The sequence below is a fragment of the Silurus meridionalis genome, chromosome 24 (assembly GCF_014805685.1).
Source record: "Silurus meridionalis isolate SWU-2019-XX chromosome 24, ASM1480568v1, whole genome shotgun sequence".
Taxonomy (NCBI): domain Eukaryota; kingdom Metazoa; phylum Chordata; class Actinopteri; order Siluriformes; family Siluridae; genus Silurus; species Silurus meridionalis.
This window is the reverse complement of record NC_060907.1, coordinates 18,635,634-18,649,600: the sequence shown is the minus strand read 5'-3', so window position 1 is coordinate 18,649,600 and position 13,967 is coordinate 18,635,634. Positions and strand designations below refer to the sequence as shown.

Genomic DNA, 13,967 nt, shown 5'->3' with positions numbered 1-13,967 from the left:
GTAGTGATGTCAAGGTTTCAGGATTTATTCTCACAGAAAACAAAGTCAAACCGTTCCATGAAAGTGTTCAAAGTTACAGCACAAGCAGCCTTTTTATACTCATTTCACAGCAATTATTCTTATTCATTAATGGTTCCCTCATCCTAAATGTTTTATTTGACAACAGGTAGGTCATCTGCCACCATTATTTCCAGAAGGTATGGTACTTTCTCCTTCCAATGATCCAATGGTGGCAAAGCCATTTCAGTTTTATTTTTTGAAATAATCAGGCCTGTATCGTCCAGAACCGAAACTCATTGTGTTGGAAGCCGTTCTCCCTATAAGGATGGCAAAGGAACTACTGACCATGAATGAGACTGACATTAAGACTTACTTGTGAATATAATTATTGCACTTTTCTTTGATTATACGGAGTGGTACACATATCAAAATTTGAATACAAAAAGAAATGTCTGATGGAAGTGCAGGAACACAAACATAATAATCAATGTTTTTTTTTAATTGTCAGGGAAACCTGAGATTTTCTCAAAAGACAAAATACGAGAACTAATTTTTTACACAATGACATCACAAATCCTTGGGAACACATGGGAAATATGTAGAGGGCCTGTGAAAAGTTTGGCGACACCTCGTGTTTTATGGTTTTTAAGAGACACGTGCATGTTCTTTTTGTGTCTATCCATGTAACGGTATGAAGATTTAATTTGACCAAACAAATATATAAATGCCCAGATGTTTTACATTATTCATGCTCTGTCGCTTCATAGACATTGTTCTGAGTGCATTCTCTTCGTTCTCTTGTGCGAATATTGTGCTTTTTGTCTGTTTTATATTGTTTTGGTTGTATTTCACTTTAAATGTAGCATCATGGGTCCCAAGAAGTGAGAGCACTGGAAAGGAGGTTGTAAGAAGAATAACCATTGAAATACAGAAAGAAATTGTAGAAAAACATGAACATGGCGTACGCACACGAGACCTTTGTCTGCAATATGGCATGTCTAGTTCAACAAAAAGTTATTTATTTCTTTATCATTTATCACTTTTATGTTTATTCTTTGTTACAAGTATATTTGTGTGTTAAATTAGGCTTAAATCTGAGGTCTGGGAACTGATTTGCTTTTACATGAGTTCTTAGGAATTCAGGTTTTCAGGAACGAATTAATCTCGTACACCAGGGTTCCACTGTATTAAGAATAAAGATATAAATTTTTTTAATGCTTTACTGCCACCTTGTGGTCTGTTGCTATTACTCATATAACAAACAAGAGAATGTTGCAGCATTTCAGTGTGAAAAAATAAAATAAGCGAGATGGGTCCCTCCACTTTGATTTATAAAAGCGGCCTCAATGCAATTGCAAATGTAAAAAATAAACATCTGTGATTTGAGACGATAGACTCGGAATTGGGAAAGGTCGCTAGTGTTTTAAGCAACGTTCTACTACGATTAAGGAACAATAAGAGCAAAAATGTTTGGTTATTTCGGGTCACACAACCTCACAGTTCCTCCATAGACCCCAAACCCAGCATAAAGAGGCTGAGTGAATGTAGTGTGGACTCTGTGGATGAGCCTTATGGTGTCAGAGACGGCGTAAAAGGACAGACTTCCTGCGCTGTGATCCACATACACTCCTATCCTGGACGGCGATGGAACTCCGAGCTCGGTTTTAATGTCGTCGTGGAAGAACGAGAGAGACGAAGTAGACCACAGACTCCAGGACTGACTGTTGCGTCCAAACTCGCACTCTTTACCAGGTCCTTTCCTACTGATCTCTTTGTAAGAGACTGAGACGTAGACGTCACCGCAATACTCCAGCTCCCAGTAACAGCGTCCACACACACTCTCCTTACACAGCACCTGCAAACAGGAGTCAAATCTCTCCGGATTATCCGAGTCTGGCCAGTTCAACAGACTGCTGGTGACTGATCTGTTCTTCTCAGAGAGATGGAGTTTGTGATGCACCGTTTTGGGATCCAGAGTAAAATAACGTAAATCTAATAAAAGAGAGAGATACGCTGAAAAATATGTGCATGCTGTGTGTGTGTGTTGTGTGTGTGTTTGGGTTTTAGACATACATTTGAGAAAACCTTTTCTGCTTGTTGGCTCTGAGGCTGAAATCTTCTGAACTGCTGCAACTGTGGAGACAAAACAGAGATGCAGACAAAGCGAAGATGAATCATCAGCTACTTTAAAAAAGACGGAAACGTTAACAACATTTGGCCGACAATTTTCCCTCATCCACAGCAACTTACAACTATTTAGCATTTGATTTAGCATTTGATTTAGCATTTCAGGGTTAAGGGCCTCACAAAAGGGCCCAGCAGTTGCAACTTGTTAATGCTGGGATTTGACCTTACGTGCTTTAGATAAACGCGTGAGTTGTTTTTGTGTATATACGAAAATTTTTCCGAGCGAGTAAAGCCTTCCATCGTTGTGGTTCTCCAGCAGGAACAGCTCCTCTTACCGTGTGGAGGGATTTTGTAGAATACCACTGGTTCCTCACAGAACTCCTCCAGTTGCTTTTTTAGGTCTGAGAGAGAATTTCTCACGCCTGCGAATGAGAGCTGTTGATGAACAGGGATGCTGGGTGAATCCTCACTCTCAGAAGAGATACTCAGAGACTGGAATTTCTAGTGAGCGAAGGGGTAGGTGAGGAACGTGAGAGGAACCTGAAGAAAGTTTGGAGTAATATGTTTGTTGGCTGAGCTGTAAAGGCGACTCATCATTGCTGCGAGTGTTACCTGGAGGAACTCGATGTGATCATTTGTGTGTGAAAGCTGCTGGATTTCAGTGACTGTCCTCTGAATATCAGTGATCTCCTGCTCCAGTTGATCCAGGAGTTGTTCAGCTTGAATTAGTTGAACCTTCTCCCGAGCTTTGATCAGCTTATTTATCTCAGATCGCTTGTGCTCCATGAAGCTGATCATCTCAGTAAACATAATCTCATTTTCCTCCAATGCTGTCTGAGCACGGGTCTGTTAAAACACACACACACGCACACACACACACACACACACACACACACACACATCTCTCGTACTGTGACTCTGGATGAATAGTTGTTGATGTTGTGTGCTCACTGCTCACCTTAGTTATGTTCACAACCTCTTTTAGCTCATGGACCTTCTTCTTCTTCTCCTGGATTCTCTGCAGGAATTTCAGCTTCTCCTCCTTCAATTTACTCTGAGCACAAAGCATTTATATTCTGCTGGTTACACATGATATGTGAGTGAATATTAGTGGCGTCTAAATGGTCAGAAGATATCTAGTTCTCACCTGTTTCTCGGCTCTCGCTGTTGAAAGTGATGCAACATCGTGCTGTTTGTGATCCTCCAACATGCACAAAGAACAAATGCACCTTTGGTCAGTATGGCAGTAGATCTCAAACACTTTGTCATGCTGAGTGCAGATCTTTTCTTGGAGTTTCGAGGAGGCTTCGATTAAAATGTGCTTCTTCAAAGCAGGAAGTTCAAGATGAGGTTCCAGATGAATTTTACAAAAGGACGTCAGACACACCAGACAGGACTTGACGGCTTTGTGTTTTCTCCCAGTGCAAAAATCACACTCCACATCTCCGGGTCCGGCGTAACGGCGAGCAGGAGAAGCAGCTCGGGGATCAGTCTTCTTCAGTTCCTCAACCACTTCAGCCAGCATGTTGTTTCTGCGCAGAACAGGCCTCGGACTGAAAGTGTCTCTGCACTGAGGACAGCTGTAGACACCCTTTTTGTCCTCTTGATCCCAGCAGCCATTAATACACACCTGACAGTAACTGTGGCACAGTGGATAGTCACCGGATCCTTCAGGAGATCCAGACACACTAGACAGGTGAACTGATCCTGAGCTACTGGAATAAAAGCCTCAGCCATTTTCATGCACTCACACACTGAGCGATAGAAAGAAAAAAGAGGGAGAGAGATGGGGGCACTTGAGATTTCGTTTTGGTTTCCCTGAAAACAAAGACCATGACTTCCTGGTTCCGTTAGTAGATAGGGGAAGGGGGAGGGATAGAGGCAAAGAAAAAGAGAGAGAGAGAGCGAGAGAGAGAGAGTTCAAAATTCATATAATAACAATAAAAAGTATTTTATTACAAAGACGTAACTTTTTTAGGTACATATTGCTATATACTATAAAATCATAAACTGACAACTTTCTGTTATTCCTATAATTATGTCATTAGATTTTTTATAGTCATGTTCTTCATCAAAGTAGGCATCAAGAGAATGCCAAGAGTGTGCAAAGCAGTAATCTAAGGAAAAGGTGGCTACTTTGAAGAACCTACAATATGACATATTTTCAGTTCACTTTTTTGTTATGTATATAATTCCACATGTGTTAATTCACATAGTTTTAATGCCTTCAGTGTGAATCTACAATTTTCATAGTCATGAAAATAAAGAAAACTCTTTGAATGAGAAGGTGTGTCCAAACTTTTGGTCTGTACTGTATATATTTTTGTTTGGTCAAAGTCAATCTTCATACCTATAAATTACCTATTTATTTATTTATTTATTTATTTATTTATTTGTTTGTTTGCACTAATCTCAATATATAATTTGGAAAAGCACAATCTATTAAAGAATGGAATTTATTAAGCAGCCCTGAGCCATTTAAATAAATCATAGAAAACTATACAATCTGGCAACCACATAAAGCACGGACCCCTTACCCATTTCCGGATGCTACGAGAGACCAGCCAAAAAAATATGCTATACACTGATCAGGCAGTGTTTCTAAAAGTTAATGTGTTAAAAGCAGGAAAAATGGGCACGCGTACAGATTTGAGCTAATTTGACTGCTTGTGATGGCTTTAGAGCATCTCCCAAACATCTTTCCAGCTCTGCAGTACTCAGTATCTATCAAAAGAACTCCAAAGAAGGAACAGTGGTGAACCAGCAACAGGGTGACACGTGGGGTGACACGTGAATAATGTTATGCCTGCTCATTGCATATGCATATATTAATAAAATCAAATATTTCTAGACTAACGATTTTTAATTATTTAAAGTGACATCTCTCTCTTCAATCAGGACTGTATATATACAGTACATTTGTACACACAAGTTTAACTATAATTAATTTGTCCAAATCTGCCCTTTTTTATTGTTGTATGGTAGCTGTGCACATGATCAGCACAATGGAGCCACATGTTCATATTATATATTAGGTATTTATGTACTTACCGAGTGATTCAGAACTCTTTTTCGGCTTTTTGCACCCAACAACAAACGTGAAGCAAAGGTAAATAAGAATGTGGTTTCCTGGTGCAGTCCTGGGTTTTGTGACTGACTGCATAAACAACAGCCAAGATGACTCTGCTGTTTCACCAATCTTCATTCAGGAACAGGAAACTGACTCGCTCGTTTTCTAGAACTTACTCATACAGTGAGACACCAGTTTCCTGTGGGACGTCTTGTTGTTGATGTTACTTAACATGTTATTTAAACTATGAAAAAGCCCACAACTGTACCTTACAACAATAAAAATAACAATACCATGAAATTGTGAATCAAATGATTACTAATTACTAACCTCAGGAAACCCTGTTACATGAAACACTTACAACCTGAAGACTGCTTTTGTTTCACATCTCTGATCCAAGCAAAATATTTTTTTACATTTAAAATTGGGCATGAACCTCATGACCTTATGACCTTCCTAACTTCAACATATAGCTACCATGCAAAGGGATGCTTGTGTTAGTCAAACAGGATTTTATCTGTCTTGGCATTAAAGGATAGGAGTTTTGGTGTTAACATTTGGGTAACCTTCCTTCTTTTTGGGAATGTACAGTGGACCTTTAATAAACAGTGAAGATGCATAAAATGACAATAATTACCTTAAAAAATGAAATATCAATGTTAAATTATTTTATTGATCGATTTTCTAAGACAATTACAGAGATCACAAAAAATCTGTTTTACGTCATTCAAAGTGTAGAGTCATCAGTAATATGTACATGATTAATATGAAGAAATTAAATACAATTATAGAAAACATCAAAAGTAAACATCAAAAGAATTAAAGTGATGGTGCAGTATTTTTTTTGTTCCTGTGAGCAGCTGTGGAGAAATCACAGATGCAGAGGGTTTTTTTTAATAAAAATGAATAGTTCGGGTTTGAGTCTACTATACAGCTAAGGATGTGTGACAGCTGGACACAATAAAGACCACAGACTGACTGCATTTTAATGTGTATTAATGGTTCTGGTCTCACCCTCGGTCACTGCATGCAACCTTGCGGTAACCATTGGCAATCAAATGTTTTTAAACAAGCTCATGCTGATTTCTCCTTTACAACATCAGGAAAAATCATCTATTTCTGTCCACAGAACATTTCTGTTCCCATTGTTATGTCAAAACTGGATTACTGTAACTTGCTCCTGCAGCTTTGCCTATGAAAGACATTCGACCTCTACAACTAATCCAGAATGCAGCCACATGACTTGTTTTCAACGTTTCACCCAATATAATATACTGCCCGGATAAAATACTGACACTTGCCTGCAAAACCAAAGATGGACCAGCTAATCCTCGACTCCTCAGCTTTTCTCTCACCCCATAATGCACCATGCTTCCTCTAATCATCAACCCAAATGGTCCCACCATCTGTTAGCATACAAGGAAGACAAGCTTCCAGAATCTTCTCTGTTCTGGCAACAAAGTGGTGGAACGAACTTTCACATGACGTCTGAACAGTCATTCTTCAAAGAACATGTAACAACCTACCTCTTTGAGAGGTTTAAAAATTAGCACATCTTCAAAAAAAAAATACATAGCATTTCTAGATTGTATCATAATTAACCAGCATTAGGATGTATTTACTGTTATAGACTTATAAAGCCTATTTGTAAGTCACTCTGGATAAGAGAACAAAACATATTTTGAAAGAAAAAAGTCAGAATAAATAACATTCATGCTTCTGAAATGACTACTCAACTCAATGTCATGACTAAGACTTGAACTAAGGTCAACAGCATTATTGCCAGACCCCCTTGGAACAAGTTACAGGAGAATGGGGGAACCCAAGAGCCAAGACAAAAAAGGATTGACTTTAGATAAGTATGAAAAACCAAATTACAGAACTGAGACACAGTGGGTTGAGTTACTGCTCAGAAGGTCAGGGGTTCACAGAGGCCTTAACCCTCTACGCTCCAAAGGTGCTGTATCCGACACTTTGACCCCTGTTTCTGACCCACTGGGCTATGCGAAGAATTTCACTGTGCTCTTATGTACATGTGACAAGTAAAAAACTAGGTGATGACAACTAGCTATTAAGTAGGGGAGGAACAATGGGGACATGTGGTAGACAACAAACAATATAACACAAGTCTTGACAGGGCACCAAAATCCTGACATTCTTGTAAAAATACAAGGACAGAAGACTTAAAAATCCTCAAATCTTTGAATACTACACTGGTTAAAGTGGGGATCTTGATAGTCTGTAAACAAGGCCAGCAATCTGAAAACAATAAGAAAAATTGGGTAAAAGTAAGTAATTCAATTCAAGTCAAAAATCTGGTAGGATTTGTATTGGGATGATGCATGAGTCACCTTTTATTAGTGAAGATGGTGAAGTCACAGTGTGGAGGATGAGCAGAAGCAGGATGACCCATGTTCAGGTCAGTTCCATTGAATGCCTCGCAAATTCCTGCCTCTGACCTGTGTGAAGTTTATACACATTTATATCACAACCTTCATTACACTTATAATAACTGTGGTGTCTTCATGCAAAGTAACTCACATTGAGGTGGGCAATTTCTTCTCGTGCACTGACATCTGCTTCCCCATCATGCAGATCTCATTCGTCACACAGGCACGGCTGGAGGGGTACCTAGTTTCTAAAAAATAGAGGCAGACACTAGTAAAGATACACTAATATAATACAATTATTTAAATCTTTTCTAATGTCTTCAGACACAATCTTCTGTATTGAGAGCCTGTCTAAAATTCTGAAACTTCGTCTCTAGGTTACGGATTTAACCCATGTTCCCTGAGGGAACGAGACGCTGCATTGAAACGCTTTGGGAATGCCCCGCGTTGGCCACGATCTGAATCACGTGTAAAATCAGTTGATTCTGCTTCTCCTGGTCTGGAACTAGGAAGGGAGTAGGCTACCACACGACCTGTTGTGTGGGAGCCCTAGGGATCTTAGGTACATACCCAGCTCTAAGGTAGAGGGTCCAGCTCCTGGCCATGCCAGGGGTAAACTCCAAGAGAGACGGGGCCACAGACAGGGCCTGTATGTCCCTGATCCTCTTAAGGGAGGATATCGTCAAAAGGAAGACGGTCTTAACAATACAATAAGATACAATAAGTCGAGAAGCGGACACACGTAAATCTTCAAGGTGGACGGGGCCAACCCTTTCGCAAACTGTTCGTGTAAGAACTCCAGAACTGACCCAACCGGGCAGTTGACTGGGTCCAACTCGTGGACCAGCCGCTAGAAACTGTGCCCCCTCAGGGGCCATAGCCATAGCTTCCCCGGGACCGCATAGGCTAAAAATGCTAACAGGTGACTCTCACAAGAGCTTATGCTCCTAAGCTAAGCAAACAACACATCGGCTTTGTGTAAGAGCATTTACAGTGGAATGCAATGCTCAAAAACTACATACCGTGACCAGGTGACCCAATATAGGGAATAGGGAATATAGTATTCAAGTAGAAAGAGGTATATTAGGTATTCATGTACTTACCAAGTGATTCGCAGCTCTTTTTTTTTTGTTTTTCTCTCTTTGTTTTCTCAGAAGATTAAAACTTTGTGTCTTAACAACAAACATGAAGTGAAGTAACTGATAATCTCTTCCTGGTTACATTCTTTAGTCATGTGATTGGCATTGCATGAGCATGACTCAGCATGATGTTCTTTACTCCTTCATTCATGATGATTGTTCTTTCATAAATCAAACGAATTCATTGTCAATCAACAAATGTTGAAGAAAGTCTTATATATATATATGTGTGTGTATACTTTATGAGAGTTACTGTATGTGGAATGTGCACTGGATATACCATGAAAATGGCAAATTATGTGTGACTATTAGGTGCTGAATTAATACAAACGTCCTGCCTATGAAAACATATTTGATGAATCACATTAAATATGAAGAAATCATGTATGAAAGTAGTCACAGAAAAAGAAATGTAATGTAATGTATGGAAGCGTGGGTGCATGTGCCCGTTGATGTGAACTGAGATTGCTATGACAGCAGAGTCGTTTTTATATACTGTCACACATTTGCCATGAATAAGTTAAAAACCTGAGAATCCAGTTTGTGTAGCAACAACCTGCATGAGACTTCTGTCAAATCAGTCTCACATCAGCAGGCACATGCATGCACACCTCCTTATTGGCATTTAGACTATGAAGAAGTCCCACATTTGTGGTCATGAATACTAATTACTAATCTCACTGAACCCAGTTACATGAAACACTTCACAACCTGGAGAATCTTTAGTTTTCTTCATTTCCTTCATTTACAATGATTTATTTTTTCTAGAAATTTAGCTAGCTTTTGTAAATTATAGACATGTTTCTGTTTAAGTATAAATATTCTGCTTAGGAGTTTCTATTCAACATACATTTTGTTTTCCAAATGAAATCTTTTAAATCGAACCTGACTGCTTTTTGGTGCAAACAAAAACTGCCATTGTACAAACTGTACAATATAAGAATGCGAATTCTGTGGAGGTTGCCAGATTGAGAAGAACTTTAAGAAATTGGTCAGGTATAAAAATGAATGAACTGTGTACAGAGTACTGGAACATGTTTAAAGAGTTTTTATTTGACAGTTTTGGTGTTCAGCAGCCACCCATATCATTTATACCAGTGAGCAGTTGAGGGTCTTGAGCAAGAGCCCAGGAAAAAAAAAGCTTAGAAGGCCTGGGATTTGAACTCACAACCTTTTAATAAGAAGTACAACATCTTACCCATTGATTTACAACTTCCCTATGGAACTGTGAGTCAGAGTGAATGAACTGTGTGTGAAAAATAGATGGATCGTCTGTCATAATAAAAATAAATTAATTTTATCTGTAAAATAAATGAATCGTTTGAAAATTAATCCTATGTGAACATAAATAAATCACGTATGAAACTAAATTAATCAACCAGATAAAAAATAATGATTATCTTAAAAATGTAACATGCTTCAGTATAAATTAATGTTTTTCAAAAAGAAAAAATGAACGAATTGTTCGGAAATTAACTACATGTGAACGTGAATCAGAAATATAAATGAATTGTCTGTGAAAATGAATGAAATGAGCATTTAAAATGACTGCCTTGGGAAAAGAAACACATCATTGAGGGAAAATAAATTGTGTAAAAAAAAAAATTCATTGCGGTTCATTGGATTTCTCAGTTCGACATTCGACTCGCACTGAAAGCTCTGTATTTTGGTTCAGTTCCAAATCCACACACAGTGATGGATGAAACCAGTTTAACAAGTTGGCATACATGATCTACGCTGTGTTTAGGTGTCAGGTACCTGTAACAATGCATTGGGGGAAAGAATTAAAGCAAAATGACAAAACTGGTGGAAAGTGAAAATACTGCTTTAAATAGAGACAATGAAAGTGAAAGTAAGTAACTAAAAGAAATGAAACACTAAATAACTTGAAAAGATTTTATTGTTCCCACAAAACTGGATGTACACAATTGTATGATTGACTTTGTCTGCAGTAGCATGAAAATTTCCCTAAAAACGAAACTAAAAAACCAACAAGGTACATTTCTAAGAGGATCTTCTAACAGGCAGACTAAAGTCAAAACAATCCAGGAACAGGACCAAAAACACTGAGAAATGATAAACATAATCCAGACTATAGTCAAAATACAGAGTAAGATCAAAATATCAGTGATAGGATCTTCTGTAAACATTAAAGGACTATGAAGACAAAAACAAAGCAAGGCAAGCAAGGTAATAGCAAAAAATTAAAAAAATTGTTGTGGGTGGGTAGAGAGCCCTCTAGTGGTCCAAAATAGTAGTGTTCAGGCTAGATGAATACAAAGGGTTAAAAACTATTTATAAATTGAAAGAAATAGTGCAATTGTCTGTAATCATTTATCAAGTCATTTATATGGTCCTCAGTCTTTCGCTCTTTCTTATTTTATTGAAATTGCACATTTCATGTTATTAGAAATCCTACTCAAAATGCTGTGAAATTGGAGGAATACACTGTTGAAAGAAAATATATTTATCCATTTGAATATTTATTTATTTATCCATCCATCTACATAGTCATTAATCCATCCATCCAACCATCCATCCATCCATCCATCCATCCATCCATTTATCCATCCGTCCATCCATCCATCCATCCATTCATCCATCCATCTGCATAGACATTAATCCATCCTTCCATCCATCAATCTATTCATCCACCCATCCATCCACAGTCATTAATCTATCTATACATCCATCTGCATAGTCATTAATCCATCAGTCCATCAATCTATCATCCATTCATCCATTCATCCATCCATCCATCCATCCATCCATCCATCCATCCATCCATCCATCCATCCATCCACCTGCATAGTCATTAATCCATCCATCTATACATCTACATAGCCATCCATACATCCATCATCTATTCATCCATCCACCGATCTGCATAGTCATTCATCCTTCAATAAATCAGTCCAGTCCTCCTTAAAATCCATCTATTTTATCATCCATTCAAAATTCCATTAAGACAGGAAAGAAAAGCAGACCATTTTCATCAGAATTGATTTGCTTCATTTCTGAAGGCAGAATCAAACATTTCAGATCAAACTTATCACGCACAGTGTTGAATATTTAATTACATTTTATTAATTAGGTTTCATAAGTCGGCCAGAAGTGTTTGCTAATGTTAAAGATTTACTCTTAATTTTCCTCAACATAAGATCATTACATTGCATAAAATCTGGACTTTTCGTAAAGTAAACAACACGTGTCACTATTAAATGTTATGACAGGAAATGTGAGTGTGTGTGTGTGTGTGTGTATACAGTATGCATGATTTCTCTGTAGTATGTATGCAGTCTGAAGAGGATTCGTTCTGTGGAGGATATTTTCGTGTCAGTGTAAATTCAGCCACACACTGAGATTAAAGTGTGGAGTGTGAACACAAATCCTGTCACAACATTTACTAATAAACACTTGTCCCAGAGCTTTTTCCATCCCACTGATCTCAGTGACAGAAATAATCCACACCTACACACTTGATAAGAAGGAGACCACCAGAGACCTGACACTCATCTGTTATTGTGTCAGAATGATTAGGAGAAATGAGTCAACAGCCATGAAATGCTCCCATTTAATGATTTTTTTATGACTGATTTGTTTATTCGCAGTCTGACAGTTACAGCTGTTAGAAGATAAAAAACTTATTAATTGACTATAATTAAATCTAAACAATTATAAAAGTCTACTATATGGACAGAATTTGTGTCATATGGGGTTCTTTCCCAAACTGCTACTCCAAAGTTTCAGGCACACGATTGTATAGAAAGTCTTTAGACGCTGAAGTATGAAAATTTCCCTTTTTTTTTTTAGGATTTGGGGATTTAGGAGACCCAAACTTGTTGCACGAAGCCAGCTGCATGAATATCTGGTTTACATAGGTTGGAGTGGAAGATTTTAATCAAGTTAATGATCAACTTGGACTGTACTTAATGTTGAAGTTCTGCACCAATGGCTCAGGACCACAAGTTGCATTTAATCACGCCTCATTTCACACCTCAACAATGATAAACTGTAATATATGGACATTCGGTGCCACCTAGTTGAGGGTTGGTTTCCTTTTGAGTCTGGTTCCTCTCGAGGTTTTTCCCGCCGCAGTCGCCCATTGGCTTGCTCATTAGGGACAAACTTACAATTACAATTACAATTAAGGAACAAACGTATACATTCTTTATTACTGAGCACTTGAATTTCTGTAAACTGTTCTGAGACGATGTACACTGTTAAAATCACGATACAAATTAAACAGAATTGTAAGGAAATTAACTTTGAGGATGGATTTGGACTATATAATACATATGAACAGTCTGCTACAAAGGCTCAGGACTGCAGTTTGTATGAACAGAAAAGAAAGAAAAGCCTTTATTTTTATATATTATATACATTACAGCACAGTGAAATTCTTTCTTCGCATATCCCAACTTACTTGAAAGCTGGGGTCAGACCGCAGGTTCAGCCATGTTACAGCATCTCTCGAGTTAAGGTCCTTGCTCAAGGGCGTAAGAGCAGCAGCTTGGCGATATGGGGGCTTGAACCCCTGACCTTCTAAACAGTAACCCACACCTTAACCAATAAATTACCCCTCCACCTAAGTCCTGTGTTTAAGGACTCATCATGAACGGGTTCTCTATTTGATTCTGGTTTCTCTCTTCCTTATTGCATCTCTGGAGTTTTTCCTTAATTATTAGAGATAAACTTAAAGATATTAACATATTAATAAAAATTGTATAACCTATTTATCCCTGTAAAGCTGCTTTGGGACAATTGTTGAATGTGCTCTACACATAAAGCTGAATTATATTTAATTGAATCTAGAGTGGCCTCCTATAAAGCTCTGACCCTATTGCACAACTTTGGGATGAATTTATCACGCTGACTGCACCCCTGACTGTTATTAGGACTCCTCACCTCACCTAATAACACCTCCAAGTGGCTGAATGAAATCTCAAAAATCTCAACAAAATCTAGTGGACATCTTGCCAGAAGATTGAAGGTTACTATAACAGGAAATGGGGATTAAACACAGAGTAGGATGTTCAAAATGTACATACAAATGTTATGGTCAGGTCAGACCTTTGGCTATATTATGTATTTGTAAAGTAAAATGGGGAAAATTTTAGGTTATCTGTGTGAGGTTGCTCACAATCACGAGGTTGGCAGATTCTTCTATAGCTGACTATTGATTTTATAAGGAAGCAGTTTAGTAAATAATGTAACACGGCCCAAAATCATTAATGCCTT

The 13,967-nt window shown here is 38.1% G+C and overlaps 1 protein-coding gene and 1 long non-coding RNA gene across 2 annotated transcripts; both read right to left on the bottom strand.

Annotated features, from left to right (window-relative positions):
• Positions 1-4: 4 nt before the first annotated feature.
• On the bottom strand, positions 5-5,322 carry LOC124377763 (tripartite motif-containing protein 16-like). The gene is given in 8 exon segments (XM_046837016.1): positions 5-1,992; positions 2,074-2,133; positions 2,463-2,628; positions 2,740-2,973; positions 3,086-3,181; positions 3,275-3,774; positions 3,777-3,881; positions 5,179-5,322. Coding segments are annotated over 8 exon segments (1,791 nt in total). The 5' UTR covers positions 5,291-5,322; the 3' UTR covers positions 5-1,474.
• Positions 5,323-5,857: 535 nt separating this feature from the next.
• Positions 5,858-8,798, bottom strand: LOC124378102. The gene is made up of 4 exons (XR_006924159.1): positions 8,691-8,798; positions 7,739-7,835; positions 7,549-7,656; positions 5,858-7,456 (listed from the first exon to the last, which is right to left on the bottom strand). It is a non-coding gene; the product is annotated as an uncharacterized LOC124378102 (long non-coding RNA).
• Between the last annotated feature and the right edge of the window lie 5,169 nt (positions 8,799-13,967).